This window comes from Egretta garzetta, unplaced genomic scaffold (assembly GCF_000687185.1).
Source record: "Egretta garzetta isolate BGI_Z169 unplaced genomic scaffold, ASM68718v1 scaffold145, whole genome shotgun sequence".
Taxonomy (NCBI): domain Eukaryota; kingdom Metazoa; phylum Chordata; class Aves; order Pelecaniformes; family Ardeidae; genus Egretta; species Egretta garzetta.
Genome location: NW_009259687.1, coordinates 1,418,788 through 1,436,545, shown reverse-complemented (window position 1 = coordinate 1,436,545; position 17,758 = coordinate 1,418,788). Strand labels below are relative to the sequence as shown.

Genomic DNA, 17,758 nt, shown 5'->3' with positions numbered 1-17,758 from the left:
GATCTCCTGTTTTTCCCCTTGGGGGTAACAAAAACATTCTACCAAGGCCCCTAAATTCTTCACCCGTCTCTGAGGGTGTTTTCGCTAAGGAACTTGTTTCATGTCTCTTTTCTAGCCAAGCTCATCACTGTGGTATGGCTCCTTTACGCTTCTTCCCCACACCCTAAACATTTTGCATTACATATTGCATTTACTTGCCAGCACTCGTATTTTCCAGTGAAAGTTCAACTGACCTTAAAGGATTGCCTCAAACCTACCTTAATGTGTTTTATTAAGTGAAACTTAGGCTGCAGGGGGAGGTCGCCTGGAAGGTTGTGCCTCACCTCTGAAACTTCAGTTAAATCCAGCTGATCTTGGAACAAACAAATTGGTGGCCTTTTATGTAGCTGCAAGCCTGGTTTTGCACACTTCAGCAAAAGTACACTGCAGGGAGTTTTATACCAGAAACCCCCACATGCAGGAAAACTGACCTCCCTCTGGATTCTCTTGCATAGAGTGGGAGGGCCATGTCCTGCGCGATTTTACAGACATTCAGCTGATGCCTGGGAAAAGCTATCAATGTCTATGTGAAGGTAACAAAGCAGAAAAATTTCATGTTCACTCCCATCTCTGGGTTTGCTTTACTTGCTCACTAGCTGGCACAGTCAGACTGAGCGGGGTAATGGGCACACACAGTAGAAAGACACTTTGGGGTTTTTCAAGGGCAATTCTAGGTTGAGAGTTGTAGCTCTCCATAGGACAGTATTGGTTAAACCAACTTCCACCTCATATGGGCTAGGTTGACAAGGAAAAGGATTTTCTAAATGTCACCCTTACAAACTGAGCCTGGCTTCTTAGAGCTAAGCTGGACTGTTCAACCCCATGGTCCCCTAAGGAACTTACAGGCATGATTCTGGCACAGTGTGATAATGTCTTCCTTTTCCATACCCAGATTGGAGAATATTGTCAAGAGCACCAGAAACACTCAGATTCCCATGAAAACCCAACAGCAATCAGTTGCTTGTGAAAATCTCCATACCCTTCTTCGATTAGACCCATGTGGCTAGCAGGAGGCAGAAGCTTATTTATAGCTCTGAAGTCAGACATAACCCTGGCCACCTGAAGAAGCAGATCAGCAGCATGAGAGGAGATGTTTTAAAATGCCACTTTTCAGAGCTGATCTGTGCTTTAAGTTCAACATGTGATATACAAGATGTTTGGAAAATTGGGAAGAGCTCCCTGTGCTATCAGGGCAACATCTGCATCTGAGATAAAAGAACAGGTGATTTATTTAAGACAGATTGATGTACCAGGAAGCTAGCCAGAAGAATACTTTTTTTTTTTTTGTGGAGCTGCTAGTAATAATAGTTCAGACACTCACAAGATAACAGGTACTATATGAGAAATATCCTAAATACATTAGATACAGTCGAATTTTACTTCAGTTGAAAGTACCTGAAAAGTAGCCCTGCGAGTAGCTCAGCCGCTTCCTGCTCACTGCTCTCCTAGCTTGCCCTCTCTTCTTCAGTTTATCTTCCTGAAAGCAAACTCTGCCAGCCAGAGGTTGTCTCTATTTAGTATCTTACACAGCATGTGCATTGAATTAAATAGTAGAATGAAAATTATGGTTCCTGGCCAAAAATGTTTACAGTTTAAAACCAAGAGGTGTGACAGAAAGGACAGAACATAATGGCTATGTAATCAAGGGCCCTTTTTACAGGCAAGGACTATACCTAGCTTTTTCTTACATTCATGTTTATCCATATCCATGATATACTTTATCCACATATACACTTTATCCATACATTTAAGCTGAGCATGTGCTTTTCCTGAATCATGTTCTCACTTCCCACGTGCTTCCTGTGATACCTGTTCTAAACTCATTCTTCTTCCTAGGGTTGGCATCGGGCAGGGGGGCAACTGGTGGTGTGAGACAAAGTGTGCGGAAGACAACAGCTGTCTTAAAAAACGGTACAAAATGCAAAATGTTTGGGAATCCCAGCATAAGCAAATCTTTATTTCCAGCTTTGCAAGCTATGGTGCTGGAAACAACTTCATCTCCTCATTCCTTCTCATGAGGGAATGTGCTGTAAAATATACTTTACAATTTCAAAAAATGTTGCCTTGGCAATAGAATCATTCCTTTGTACTGCCATTATCCAAGGGAAAAAAGACTACTTATGTGCTGAACCCCTATAAATGCTCAATTCCATCCTGGTTTTAATTAGAACTTTCTTCAAACCACTAACTGTTTCTACATCAGGTGCTGATTTGGCACTATTGAGGAAACAACCAATAAACTTCACAATCAATCTGCAGTTAGTAGTCAATCCAGCTCGGCTTGCTTGTTGTTTTCTTCCTTTGTACATTTTCTCATAGAAAGTAGCAATAAATTGGAGACATGTGGTAAACTGGAGTAGCCTTTAACCAGTCACATGTGGTCTCTCTCCAGTCCCCTCAATGAGTAACGTTACAGCATCTGTACCATCTACTTTCACACTGGTAGGCAGAACACCTTCACCTTTAACAAAATCCAACACATAACTTACAGTCTTCATATGACTGAATAAGGAAGATGCTCTTTTTGGCTGACATAGCATTTTCAGTGCCAGTCCTTCCTCCACAAATCTGGGTACTTTAGTCCTTCAAACAAATTTTTAATCCAGCCTATTCTTTCTGCCCAGGGATTCAGAACTCCCCAAGGTTTACCATATCTCCCCATGGGACTCATCTAACTTTCCCTCTGTCCTCAATATTCACGTCACCTCCTTGCAGTTTTCATAACCTGCAGTGCTCGGGTGTCACCTCCTTTGCATTCCAAGTTCCCTAATGCTTTGCAGTTTGCTGCCATCATGTGCAGCCTGACCTGAAACATATCTGCCTGTCTTTTTAACCCCTTCCCTTTCCAAAAGGTAACCTTAGCAGTGTCATATGGGGAATTTCACAGCTCTCTTTGGGTAGTGTGTTTTTTATGCAGTTCTGACAACATGCTATAAGCTTTACAAACACAACAAGATGAGGTTACTGTTCAATAGCTCCTGCCCCTGCACAAACGCACGATAAACTAAGTCCCATCTGCAATCCCAGTCTTAAGGTTCCTGAACTGAGACTGCCCACTGCATCAGGCCATCTGGCAACTCTCTGCTGCAAACGCCTTTCTGGAAGGAACCCTCTCTTTCTCTCACTGCTATTCACAGTTTGGGATACAGCTTAAGGAATTTAGCAGCAAGGACTCTTCTGAGACATCACACCAAAGTATATCCACATGAGAGACAGCAGTTGTACAATCAAAGGGGGAACCTTGCAGAGTTCCACCCAGAGAACTGTTAAATGTCAGCAATGCAAATACCAAAGGAAGGCAGTACCTGCCCTTCCGAGCTTGCAATTCCACATCCCACAAATTACACCTGCGCTGGCAAGCCTCTCTGCCACGTGAAGCATCTTTGACTGCAGACTGTAAACCACTCAGGATCAGAAGTGTGTGTCTACACATTAAAAATGGAAAGAGTTAGGGAGAATAAAATGAACACTGGAATAGTTTTCCAACGTGGTTGATAGACCTCAAATTGTTCATGGTTTTCAAAGAAGATTGCCATCTTTTAAAGTCAACAGCTGCTGAGTTAAACTCAGCAGGTACTGCTTAAAATTCTCTGGCCTGTGCCAGGCAGATGACAAGACATTTAATTTACCTTTTTTCAGTTTTTCTGATAAAATTCTAGGTGAGACAGGTTGAGCTTCCTTGGTTACTCTGTGAAGATCTGGTACTTCCTAGCTGTGGAGGTGAAATCTTGATGCAAATCTTGAGCCGTTTGCATCTTCCTGTCACCCCCTCTGATAATCACAGCAGCCTATTTATGATTTCTATAAAAACATAATTTGAAGCATACTGCTTTCCTATATTTCTGGAAAAAAGAAAAATAGCAAAATACTTCATTTCAGCAACTAAATCTGCCACAGACCCCCTATGGGGTACTGACTACCAGCATGTCAACAAGACCATTTCAATGCATGGCTTAGTGTGGACTTGATATTTATCCGTGCTTTTCATGCTTGCCTCGTCAACTAACCTCTAAGTAGTCCAAAGATTTTTTTTTTTCCCCTACTACAGTTCCATCTCTTGAATCTTTCCCAGGGAAACATTCATTTTCCATGACCAAGGAAGAAAGATATACTCTGCACATGACAAAATGGCCAAGCTCCTTTCAGTAAGTGTATACACTGAGATAGTTTTACTAACAAACAAGAGATTTCGAAATCTGCAGGGACGGAATAAAGGATTCAACATGCTTTTCCTGTTAATATTATTTGTAATGCTCAGAGCACTTGAGCACAAGGTCCTGTATGACCAGAGCAATTAGACAATTCCTGATGCCAGAAGCTAACAACGCGAGTAAAACTACAAGGCTGGTAAAAATAAAGCTGATGTTTGAAAAAAACCCCAACAAAGTGACCACCAACTGCCAAAACAGGAACCTGAAGCTGAATTAATCCACCCGTATCTAAGTCTTGTTTCAGGGAAGCTAAGTGTGCCTGAGTATACCAAATGAAACACAGTGATCACGTTCCAATCAGCATAATGAGTTGTGAGATTGTCTGCAAGCCCCAACAGCAGTGACTTCTGTTCTATGAAGATATCAGGGTGAAGCTGATGTATCAGAGACATCACTTTTCCTTTGCAAGTGGCACAATCTCCCTACATAACCAGCTTCAGCCAGTCTGCCAGTGCTACAGACTGCTCCTTTGCAGGCAAGCTATAATGAGGGGACTCCTGCACCAAAGACGTAGGAATCCAGGGTCCCCGTTGTACTGCACCACCTCTAATGCAACCAGAACAAACAGAAGGGGCAGCCTCAAGATACTGTAGAGACTGAGGACACGTACAGCTACTGCAGGAGCATTCAGATATACAAAGTTTTCCAATGACCTACAATTTCAGCTCGATTAGTAGATTTTCCCCAACTATGTAACTCAGTGCAATCATTTGTCACTGAGCTCTGGGGAGCCGTCCAGAGGGAAACAAGACCCGTTTCCCCGCTGCAGCCTGTCACCTGGGCAGTCAGCATCTCTCAGCACTTGCGCTGTTGTATAAATTACATCCCTCACAGCTTGGTCAAGTATGTCCATCATTCAGCACATATGTAATCTTCACTATTTTATTGTCTCATTGATGGAAGAATTAGCTGCACAGTGGGAAACACATTAAGAAAGGACTACCACTTATTTTGCCCGTGTTATGAACTTCTTTATTCCCCTGTAATCTCTTCTAAGGGGGGATTCACATCTACTCAAATCACTTCACAGGAGTCATATATAGCATAACAGAAGCCCTATGCACCAGGGAAAACAAAAAACCCTGCTACTGGTCCTTTAGAGCATCGAACACACCACCCATTGCTGGAGAACGGATCATAATTTGCAAACAGTATGCAATGGCACTGTCCAAGCTAACTCCAGTTCCTTGATCCATTCAGTTGGGAAGGTCATCATCGTTTAGGTCATAACCTCTGTTTCTCCAATAATAAGCCAACCACAGCCTAACAACATGAACCTAGTTCTGTTCTAAGCACCTTGTGGTATTCCCATCTGCCCAGAAAGAATCTATTTATTCATTTCAGAAGCTGGTATCAAATGTGGTGAGGCTATTCAAAACCTTTTTCTGGTTTGGAGATGTAATTTGTGGATCTTGAAGCTGCAGGAACTATGGCGCAGCATCCTCAAATCACATTACAGGAAAACCATCAAGAGATAAAACTTTTTGATCTGTTTTTTTGGTTTTTGTTTTTTTTTCTCTATATTGACATAGTGAGCTGAAGCTACTGATCACTTTTCAAGCTGAGATGGGGCAAAAAAGAAACAAAAAAGAAAAGTAAGATTCAACCCAGAGAAGCTAGAGGTGATGTAAGTGGTAAGGCAATTACCAAGGCAGTGCCATGTATAATCATAGCTCTTGATAAATGAACTTAGAATGCGGAGCAATTTTTCCATTTGGTTGTTCCCAGCCTCCTGACTTTCAGAAATGATTTACCCAATCTTTCTTTCTTCTCTGGGTTATCTAAACAGCTTTGTCTTTTCCATAATATGTGCCCTTCTGCAGTCTTCTCAACCTAGTGCTTCAAGCTGGTATAACTGCAGTGAATGCTGCTGGGACTAGCTTTCAGTTACCACTCATTAACTAGGGCTTTAATATAGTCGCCCATTAGTTTGGTGGAGCTGCTCCTGTCAGCATTAAAATGTGTACTCTTTAAATGACACAGTTTTTTGTCCACTTCTCAGTGCAATTCCAGAAGTTTCTAATACACAATACTTTAGACAGAGTTAAAATTGGCTTACTTGTCAGGCATTTGCTATGCAACAAAAAAATTAATTAGACCTTCACTAAAGATCTAGAAAGGCACTTCATTATGCTCATTTTGACCCATATCAGCCAACATACACTTTTCCAAGAAAAGCCCCAAGATGTTTTCCGAAGTTGGTGATTAGATAAAGCCTGAGATATTTTAGAGACACTTGGGAGAAGAGGTGTTTGTAAAGAGTAGTTGTCCATTGTGGAGAGTTTAAAGCAAAAACACATATAATTTATCCACCTGTTGCAAATGGATCCATCAACATGTGTAAGAATCATTAGCATTTTAACAAAAATCTATCAGATTTAATCAGTCATTAAAGAGGGTCAAAATACATAGAAATTCTTCACTAAGTTATAAGCAGGACTTCTTTCAGCAAAACTCAGCAGCTAGAATATTTCTGTATCTCGCTACCTGTGTATGCATGACTTCATACTCCTCTAATCTTAAGACTTACCATGATGCAGTAAGAAATAGTTTATCAGCTCAGTATCTGTGCAGATCTATACAATATGAATTACAGTATGCTTTGAAATAAAGCTCCACGGTCTATAATCTTCATTCTGGCTGCAGAGGAATAATTACAAATTTGATTCCAGTGCATCAGTGTGCAGTAACCATAGAGCAGCTAAAGGGGTAAAAACCCTGGGACTGTGAGGTTTTTCACTCAATGGTGGCTACATTGTTTCCACTGAGAGTAACCAAGGATGACATTGTTTTCCAGAAAATCACAAAAATATTACCCCAAAAGTTAATTTTTCCCTCTTAAAAAAAATAGTATATCACCATCTTTATGATGTTAATGGAGTTCTGTGGAATGCTTAAGATAATGACTCTGAGCTTGATATAGGATTTAGAGGAGAATATTACTATATACCAGTGCAGACAAACACAAGCTGATTTGGGACTCTTTATAAAAATATCACTATTTATACACTTAGCTGCCTCTGTGATTTAATGGTAGAGCTGCTCACCTCATATGCAAAACCATACCATTATGACTGTGGCATCAATTCATTAATCAAAATGACAGAGGGTCTTATGATCAAATGAGAGAGGTTCTGGTACTTCTTATGACAGCAGTGCTTGTGATACAGCCATACTGGATCCATTTGCGATTGAACTGGAAACCAGCTATTTTCTATACTCCACGGAATTCTGATTTATGATGTGCTTGAAATTACTGTGGATTTCTATTAAAGACAAACACTTGGCAGTAAGGTACCATACTTACCTGTAATTTAGTTATGTAACAGTAGTACCCTCCATAGACCCCACATCCTTTGGGGTTTTTTGTTTTTCAGATATGCAACTTTCAGAGCCAACTTGGCATTTTTTAAGAGTTTGGCCTTTTTCCTGAGGCCCTAAGCAAACCTCAAGCCATGAAGGAGCAGGGAATTTATACAGGCCTGCACAGACTCAATCAGCAGTTTCCTTTCCACTGACATCCACAGGAAGCCAGCATGTATGGAAAGATGGGGGCATGCAGACATCAACAATTACAGATAGGCCACTTTTCCCACATTTGGAAATGAACAGCTCAAGGCTACCTATTTAGTTAGTGTCTTTAATGCATGGGAAACCTCTACTAGCTGGCACATTTTCTCTTTGAAAAGTTTATTCATTTATTCTATTACTCAGCATATGCAATGGTAAAGTAAAGCTGCAAGATGACAAAAAAGGCCCAAAGAAAATGACATTTAGGTGAAATCGTTGTGTTCAAAGGTGGTAAGAACATGTCTAGTTGGTAAGTGTATCGCTTCAAAATAGGTTTTCCTGCCTCAAATGTTTTGGGTATACTCATAGATCCAGACACTAAAATAAAACTTGGAAGGATGACACACAAGCTCATACAGACTCATACATCCGCTTAACTTACACATCCTGAAGACAATATAATCTCCTCTGAAAAGAAGAAATGTATGTTCCAGAACTGCAGCTTCCTCGTTAATTCATTTTATTTGTGCATTTGTAGCCTGTTTATAAAGACTTATTTCTGACTCGGTCTTTAGAAACACCCCCCCTGGGATCAACTGTTCTGGCTCAGGATTGCTTACAGGACAAAAATTACTGACTCAGAATCTATCTAGAAAAAGAAACTGCAAATTTTGGGGACCAAGATACAAAGAGGTGACATACCCTTCCTCAATTGTAACAGAATTCATGATGATGCAGTTTGTTATCTTAACTTTGTCTTTTATGGTACACATGCTGCCGATGATGGAGTGTTTAATGGATGTCTTCTCCCCCACTTGTGTGGATGACCCAATGATGCTGTCTGATCCAACCTAGGGAAGAAAAGAATGGAAACTGGCAAAAGTATCTGGAGCTCTCTGATATGTGCTCTCCATACACCTCTTCCAAAGAGCACATCTCAAGCACTCATCAACAAAGTGTACCCTACTCTACCCTTAGGGATCCCTGGCAGAGGAAATACCTAGAAATTTGGGGGCCATCTCATAGGCAGACAGTTGGACAGTCCTCCCAAGGTCTGTTAGCTTGGTAAAACTCCATTAGCTGGTCAGTCTCTGTAGGCCTCATGCAGTAAGCAAGCATGGTAAGAATACTCCTGCTGGTACTTACTGGTTTCACTAACATCTGCCCAGTGAGACCTGTGAAAAGGAGGCTTGAAGCTGATATTCAACCAAAATGCTTTAGCAAGAAGCAACGCTAAGATGCTGACCCCTTCTGAGTCTGATGTCTTTTGGGAGGCAAACTGCTCAACTACGATGAACTGCCATTAGGGAACAAGAGACTGCAGTGTCTGACTTGGGATTAAGCTAGAATTTTTATCAAACATTTTTAAAGACAGAGATTGAAAGTCAGGAACCCATGGGCAAGCCTACGAGGACACTCTGGGCTGTATCACCTACACTGTAATTCCACACTTCAGAACTCAGCTTGAGTTCCAACAGTGGGACTGAATTTTAGGAAGCAGTTCTTGAAGCAAAGGGCGTGCAGACTGTATTGAAAGAGCAGACATGGGGAACGAGAATACTTACCATGCCTCTGTCAGTGATCTGTGCAGACCCATGAACCAGTGGCTCTTCCAGACCCAGATTAAGCAATAGCTTAGGAACCTGTATGGAAAAACCCACATCACAAGTTAACAGGACTGTGCTGTACCCACATGTTACATCAACAGCTCAAAGATGGCTTTGCTTTCCATTGCACTAGTGCATCTACCATAAACATTTTAACTTAAAGGAAAACATAAGTTCCTGCATTTTAAATTTGCAACCAGATACATGTGGTTTATCATCTTCCTCTTTTGTAAGGAGACAGGTACACTTCCACTGCAGTGCACTGCATGTCTCCTCTCAGCTCAGCTTCCCACCTGTGGACAAGCAGTGGATCGTCACCAGCAAGCGGGCTGGCTCCAGCTGAACACAGTGACATCCTGTACATTACTACAATGTCCAGCATCTGCCATTTCAAATGCAGCTTAACATGTTTTACACCATTCAGTAATGTGTGAGAGGGAAGCAAGTAGTATCAAATGTAAACCAGTAAACTGGCATAAAAAGAGGACTATGTTTAGCCCACTCAATAAGGTAGCATGCTGAGGTACAGGCAACAAAAAAAGAGTTTCAGGTATTTAAGGAGAAAGAAACTGAAGCTGATCAAGTGGCTATTCCAGATGGTAAAAAGCTGCAGAAGAAAAGGCTCTTGACAGAGGGAAGGCAGGTGTTAGATAAGCAGACAAAGCAGCGATGGTAATAGAGAGAGACATGGCCCAAAAGGTAGCCAAGAACAAATCCATGGAGAGTAATTCTGAACTGACTCCTGAAAAGAAAGGGGAGCCAGCGTTGTAGGAGGATGGGATGTCACTCCATCATTCCTCCCTTTCTGGGTGAAAAAGCAGCCTGAGGCATTCTGCATCTCCCAGCATCAGGCTGGGGCCAAGGTCACACACCACAGAAGAGGCGATGACAGCATGGATGGGGATTTCAGGGGAGGTGGGCGTCTTGCAGCAATGCACAGACACAGTGCTATACAGAGTTACTTGCCGCGGTGATGCAATGTACAATGCATCTTGGTAGGACAGAGATGGCAGTCAAAGAAACACTGGAGATACAGAAGGTGGCAAAGTGATGCATGAGTGCAACAAGGTCTGTGTCATGGCAAATCACATGCCTGAGTATGAGGCAGCATGTGCTGGGGCTGGTGCGGAGCTCTACACATGGTGCTGGCCAGCCAGGATGTATGCACTGGCTGTCCACGTGGGAGGTCAACTGGAGCCTCAGCACAGAGATGGTGTCACTGGGTTTGCCTGAAGGGAGGAAGAGGCACTCATGAAATCTCTCTTTTCTCTACCCAGGCACCTGTTTTTACAAAACTCTTAGGAAAGTTTATCTTTGAGATCTCTATTGCTCTGTTAAATTTGGCTGAGAGTTGCCAGCCATTTCCAAAGCGTCTATAAAGGAACTGCCATACAGCATGATTGTGTAAAACAACTTCCTTAGAAAGCTGGGATAACAAGAGCTGATGGCTAGGGAGTGAACCTCAAGAAGCAGATCCCACAGATCTGAAGAAGTTGGGTTCAGATCAGAAAAAATATCTCAAGATCTCAAATGAGATGATACTTGCAGGAAATTGTTTGGTTATTCATAATATGACCAGCCCGTTTCCCTTCCAACATGCAAGGATGGATAAATAGTGCTGTTTTTCATACGATAAGAATTTTCACAGTTAATGCTTCATTCAGATGAGATGAGCTCAGATGAGCTTGCACCTCTCAGCTATCATTGCAGGCTGTCTGTTGTCCCCTGTAGACATTTCCACATCTGTAGCTCTTTACATCTTGAAGATGGTTCTTCCCACTAGACTTGTGTTTTCTTTGCTTTTTAAAAAACAAGAGTAGGTTAGATCCTTCGGTCCAAGGTGCAGACACTACAGAAAATGACCAGCTTATCAAAACACCAGAAGCTAGGCCAATCCACCTGGATGATGCCTTTGGTGAAGGGATGTTGTCCTCACCTGACACATAGCTGGGCACCCATAGAAGATAGATCCAAGAGAGGAACACACACCAAAGCATTCCTACAGCATAGGTTGGAAAGATTCCTACTATCCAGTGTTGCTCTGTGGGAAGGGAAAGAAATGAGGAAAGGCTCTTGCCCTCCTCAGTGGAAAGGTGGTGTGGTGAAATAAATAAAGGATTTTACTGGCCAGAGCAAAGCCCTGCAGCCTGAGGGGTGACCCAAGAAAGCTACCAGCATTTTGCTCTCAAAAGGAAGGTTAGATAGGGGGCAGGAGTCAGAGGGAGTGCCTGGGTCAAGAGAAGGTTTAAGATGTGTTTGGATTTAATTCATCTTACAAAGAAACTATTTCCTGCTATTGAAGATAACTCCCTCCTGAACCCACCTGCCCACACACAGGCTGCAGGCATCCAGAAACTCAGCTGGAAGTGAAATGATGTGAATAAAGTGTTTCCTCACCAGAAGGGCAATGGGTTAGGATGCCATTCCTTCCCACAGCTACTGGACTGGACTGCTACTGCTCTGTGAGTCTGTCCTCTTGGACAGCAAAGTTATAGGTCCTGGCTTTGCAGCCAGGGATTCAGAAGCTGGTCTATGAAGACAAAGATAAGAGCAAACAAGACACCAAAAATCTTCCTTAGAGACCAACAAAACAGGTAAAAAAAAAAAGCCGATAAAATTAAATGTGTACCTTTTATGAGGATTAGCAAGAGAAACAAAATGCAGTGGCACTGAAAAAAGGAACTCCTTTCTCACAACCCCTCATTAAGCTCCATTTTATGTTTTACCTCCACATAGTTCCCTTAGAAATTTTACCATTCTAGAAAAGTTAAAAATTCAAAGAAAATCCTTTTCAACATTGAAGGCCCCAATGTGATTTCAAAACACTAATTCTATGTACCACCCAGGAGCAAACACATTTCCTGAACTGACCAAAATGTAGAATATTTAGGTTAAAAAAAAAAAAAAACCAACACAAAAAACCCACATGGAGTCTGACTGGCTCAACTCAATAACTTTTTACTGAAGTGACTGCTGCCAAATGTACACGCACTTCCCCTAGCAAGCAGTGTTCTCCGTTAACCCTTTGAGCACACTTGTTCCTAATATTCTTGGGGAAAGTTTTCCCTTTCTGACAGCAGTGCTGCCTCCCTCCTCTCCTCCTCATGTCCCTAACTGCAAAACAAATCACTATTTCTGTGCTTCTCTACAGGGACCAATGATAAAAACCTCCAGTGTGTGAACTCACTCTGCCATGCTGCAATTCTAATTTGCATAAATTAATCCATTAATTTTATTGAAAAGAAATCAACTCAATCTAAGATAAAAGGCAAGGCAGTGACCACTTCCAGGATTCCCAATACAACCTTATTGCTCTCCCAGCCCCACTTATCTTGAGTCTTTCCCCACTGCACTCTCTACTGGTCTTTCAAAATGAGAGGAAACTGTTCACGCCTGATGGCAACAAAGTTCATCACTAGCAGAGCAAAGTAAGAACTTGTACATTGCATCAGCCAGTTTAGTAAAGAAAAAAAACCAAAACAAACCCAAACCCCCAAACATATTTAAAGCTTTTAATCATCAGCTCACTAGCTAGTACAGGATTTCTCTAATCCTCCCCTGTGAACTTTTATTTTATGTAGTTTTACATAAAATATGAGCTTTACACTCAGTAGTGTAAAAGTGAAAGCTACAACAGATCAACATTTCACCGCTGCGTCACCTGGAGTGCCACTGCAGTAGAACCTGTCCATAAAATAATTCTTTCATAATGGAAAGCATTACACAATTCGAATGCATGGGTAGTTTAAGTCTCGCTGCAAATCTTTAATACCTTTGTCATTATCACTTAGACAAATACCTGTTAGGAAGAGTCCAGTCAGAACTGATCTTGCTTTTAGGACATGCAGGACATTGATTAGATGATCTATCAAAACTACTTCCAGTCTCATTTTCCACGCTTCTTGGCTCTTTGTCTGCAGGTCTTGCCACTCCCAAAAACCAGAAGAGTGGGGGGGGGGTTTTCATAACTAAATCACAGCTATGGAGAAAATTAATGGCAGAACTGTTTCCTGGCCTTATGTCCCTATCCAGCAACCAGTAGAGTGATGTGCCTAGATAACATGGCACTGGTTCAATTCCCACACACTCCTCAGCTATATCGCTGGGAGACACTCCTGGAGGTTAAAGTGTCCCGTAAACTGCTGCTGTATTCCCACATGGCAGTTCGGTATTTTTCTCACCTGTCGGTTAGCTTCAATATACAACCCAAGAGTATTCACTCGGTAGCACAGTCCCTCTTTCATTATATGGACGTAGCAGCGCAGTTTTCCTTCATCGAGAGATTCATTCATATCTCCTCTATGATCATTCCAACAAGAGTTATCTGGAGCAGGTTTCAGCAAGCTATTATCTTCCTTTATGAAGCTATAAATGTCTGGAGAACACACACATGCATGAAATTAGACAGGATTTAATGAAATACTTTCTGAGGAGGAATACTATTAAAATACTGTTGGTGAAAGGAAATCTTTGCCTCACATCATCTGAATGGCTAGATACCTAGCAATCATTAACAGATTTTATCACATGTAGTGAGTAAGTGCTTATTTTTATTCTGCAGGTGGGAACCAAGGGATCAGGACAGATGCAGTGTTTTGCCCAAGGTCATACAAGGAGACAGAGGAAATGCTAAAAATAAATTCCAAGATCTGAGATCCTGTCCAGTTCCTAGTGCAAGGGAGGTTAAAGCTTAGTCTGCTGTCATACACAATTTTAGGAACTCCCTCCTAAAACTACATTTTCAAAAGTGCATTTACCTGTACTGTATTCCAGAAGAAACAATATAGAGCTCCTAGCTGATTTGCTCTCGATTTACACCAAAATACGGGAGGACAAAAATATTTATGTAATGCACAGTAGTGTTTGAAAAAAAAATCTAGTATAATCTTTGCTATCGTGAAGTATAAGAGGAAAAAAAAAAATCCCCAAACTAGTGTTTCAGGCTAATTCTGTACTCTGCCCAGTAATTCAGCTATAGCACATGGGCTTTAAAACCATCATCAAATCTTCGGTACTTGTACTGACCTAATGATGCTTGTTCTTTTTTCTTTTGGTCGCCTTCTTTATTGTCTAGTACTTGCTGCAATGATGTAGGAGAAGAGAACTGTTTCCTAACCAGATGTGGAATCAGTTCACTCCGGAGAGATGTGATTGTCCTGGGGAAGGAGAAGCACACACGAAGTCCATGAATGCTAAAACTTACATGCCTTCATTTTCTTTGCATAACATTATGAAACATTTTGAACATTTTTCATGAGAACAAATCAAAATGCCAGGTACTCCAAGATCCACTAGTCACATGCTTCCTTAACGCATTGCAATATGAGGAAGATTCAAAATAAGGAAAAAGCTTCATCTTCAGAACTAATTCCCCTATATTTTAACAGTTGTCTATAATTTAATATGGCATCACCTTGCAATTCATACTTGTGTACAGATGGAATGCAGAACACTACCAACATCCTAACAACAACTGAAATCCACTTTATGTGGCATCAATTAACAGGAAAAGAGAGAATAAAGTTCCTATAGAGGAAAAACCAAAGAAGCTCCTTTTTTTGTGACAAAAAAACCGGAAACGCTCAAGGATATCTGAAATATCTGATCCTTAAATTAAAATATTTATGACATAGACATTAATTACTACCTCCTGCTCACATGAAACATCAAGAACATTTTGAGGACTCAGTTCTTTAACCAAGAGAAATCAATATATTTTAACAAGTTTAGGTCCCAAGAGTTTCACGCTCTTTAGGTGCCCCAATCCAAAATACATCAGTCAACAGAAAAGTTCCCAAAGGCTTCAGCTGGCAATACACCCATCTTCCCTGCATACAGATTTCAACTTTCATTATATTCATTTTGACACCCCAATAGTAGGAGGCAGACAAATCACATGAGGAGTTTGTGATAAAGTAGGGACTTGACCCCAAGCCACCTATGCCTTAAACAAGGACCCTAATCACTAGATTATTTTTCCTCTTACATTGATTTATACATTACAGTGAATCAAGAAAAACCCTGCCCCACAGACAAATATCTACTGTACAATGGGATTATAGCCCTGGTAATTTAACTTTTACCACTGGAAGATAATTTTATTTTTCAATAAACTATTTGGAAAAAAAACCCCAAATCAATAGTTTTTAAAATTGGAGTGTATGAGATGCAGTCTTAAAAGAGCTTTAGTGTTGTTGTTTCATTATTTTAACAATCTGCATTTAGTTACTGAAGTGTGGATTATTTAAAAAAGGGCTTGGGAAAATCATGCGGAAAAAGAACTCAAACTTGGCATGTATAAGAGGAAGTGCTAAACTTCAGAGGAAGGATTGGGAGAACTAACACAGAGGAACTCAACAAATGATAACCCTCAAAGAAAGAGGAGTTATTTAGAATGGAAGACAGCAAAACTAGAAACTAACTGTAGATTAAATTTAAAAAGGAAAGTACTAGAATGAGTCTCCTGAAAGTGATTTTGGTTGGCAAAATCTCTAGCCAGCGGGGATCTTAAACAGTTCAAACTTGAAGAAACATACAGCTCATAACCCACCCAGGCTCCTGTTCAGGTCAATGATAGTGAAACAGACAGTCTTTCCTGCCTCTAACTTTGATGGGAAGATTCAGATGTGATCACCAGTTCAGCCCTACGAACAAATACAGTGTTTTCCTTTTTCTTGACAAACCTTCCCTTCAGTCCTCCACTGTAGGTTGTGTCACATCCTCCGTCCTCCCAGATCTGAAATTCTGCTTTTATTTTTTATTACAGGCAAGGAAAAGCTCTAGCCTTCAGTCTCTCCTCCTTCTCGAAAAGAACATTAGAATCACCTTCAGATAGCTGTATTTCAGGAACTAATGAAGCAAAACACTTGATTCTTTAATCACCAAATCTCTCCCTGCTAACCGCTTACAGGCACGCTCCGCTATGGCCGTCCTGGCCCCACGCTCTGACACACGTGTGGCTGTGCAGATGGGCAGTTTACTAGCTTACAATGTTTGCCCGCAGCTGTGCCATTCAGCAATGATTTCCTGCTTGGGTTTTATACTCCATCCAAAACCGACAATCCTGTGTTTCCCTCAGAGGTTGGCTATGGCATTTATAAGATATATTACCTATAAAATATCCAAGTATTTGGCAGTCTTAAATAGTCTGATGCAGAGGACAACACAACACAGTAGGAAATGAAAGCAGTGGAAAGGGGGAAAGTCAAAGTTTTGCCTGGTTTTCGATGGTTTAATCTTTCTTGGCCAAACTCCTGAAGCTTTCCTGCAATTCTCTGAAGTGCTAGCCATATTCCTTCAGCAAAGGTGGAGTAAATCTCTGGGTCATCCATAAGATGTGTCCCAGAAACACACCCTTCTTACTGGAAAAGGAAAAACAGGAAGGTTTGCCTTTGCTTGCTGTTAAGCAGAATTTATATGTGACATCAAAGGAATTTGCCTTTGGAAAGTATTAAAAAATACGCAGTAGGGCACTCAGTGACAAAAATTTGGGAATTTTTTGTGACAGATCTTGCAAATGTGAATATACGAAGTGATAGCATGAGAATATTATCTGACTGTCAACAGCAGAGGAAACCAAACATCTGGCTGGGACTAGGAAGGAATTTAAATCAAAGGAAGGATAGGACTGAAGACCCTTCATCAAGAGAGAAAAAAAAATAGCAGGAGTTTGGAAGAACCAACTAGCCTGTAACCTAGATTCAGAAGAAAACAAACCAAAAACGTTTCTGGTCTAGTGTGTTAAAAATTCTTACAATCAAATCCTCAATTACATGTGCATATATTAAGAAGAAATATGTGTAAGACTGCATATACTGAAGAAAGCAGTCTTTTTTTATTCCCTTCACGTTTTAAAAATTGCCATCACCCTGGTTTCTAAGCTGTTATTTTCTTTAGCATCAATGGAATACCCACTGAGATCAACATAAGGAAAAATCTACTATGACCAGGAGAAAGAAAGTGTTAAGGTGGGCAGAAGGAGGGAAGGGACACAAAATTTTGGCAGAAATCCAATTCTAAGGCAAATCAGAGTAACTGTGTTCTGACACCTCACAGGAAAATCCGGATGGTAGAGAGGATAAAAATGAACCTGCTTTTGAGAAACATTTGCCAAAATAAACACGCTTTCATAAATTCCAGTTCAAGCGATGAGCCTTTTTCGTGATCTTTCTTTTCCCAAAATTTGATTTTTGATGTGGCATCTGTCTGTTTTCACCTCAACAGAAAGTAGTAGGTTTTCAATTAAACAGCTGAAGATTGAGAGTGGTGTTAAATTGCCGCTTGTAAAGGAAGGTGGTGGTGGGGGGCTAATCCCTGGAGCACCTTATGTGGCTTCAATCCTGTACAAACAACAGGAGATGGCAGCAATTTTGAAAGGGGTCGATTCTGATC

General features: G+C 41.0%; 1 protein-coding gene across 1 annotated transcript in view; it reads right to left on the bottom strand.

The window, feature by feature from the left end:
- Positions 1 to 17,758, bottom strand: part of EIF2B3 (eukaryotic translation initiation factor 2B subunit gamma) — a 100,210-nt gene that overhangs the window by 17,330 nt on the left and 65,122 nt on the right. The window contains exons 6-9 of the mRNA XM_035894191.1: positions 14,393 to 14,523; positions 13,549 to 13,742; positions 9,326 to 9,403; positions 8,463 to 8,611 (exon numbers count right to left, since the gene is read on the bottom strand). Coding sequence (XP_035750084.1) covers positions 8,463 to 8,611; positions 9,326 to 9,403; positions 13,549 to 13,742; positions 14,393 to 14,523 — 552 coding nt within the window. The remainder of the gene's footprint in view (positions 1 to 8,462; positions 8,612 to 9,325; positions 9,404 to 13,548; positions 13,743 to 14,392; positions 14,524 to 17,758) is intronic.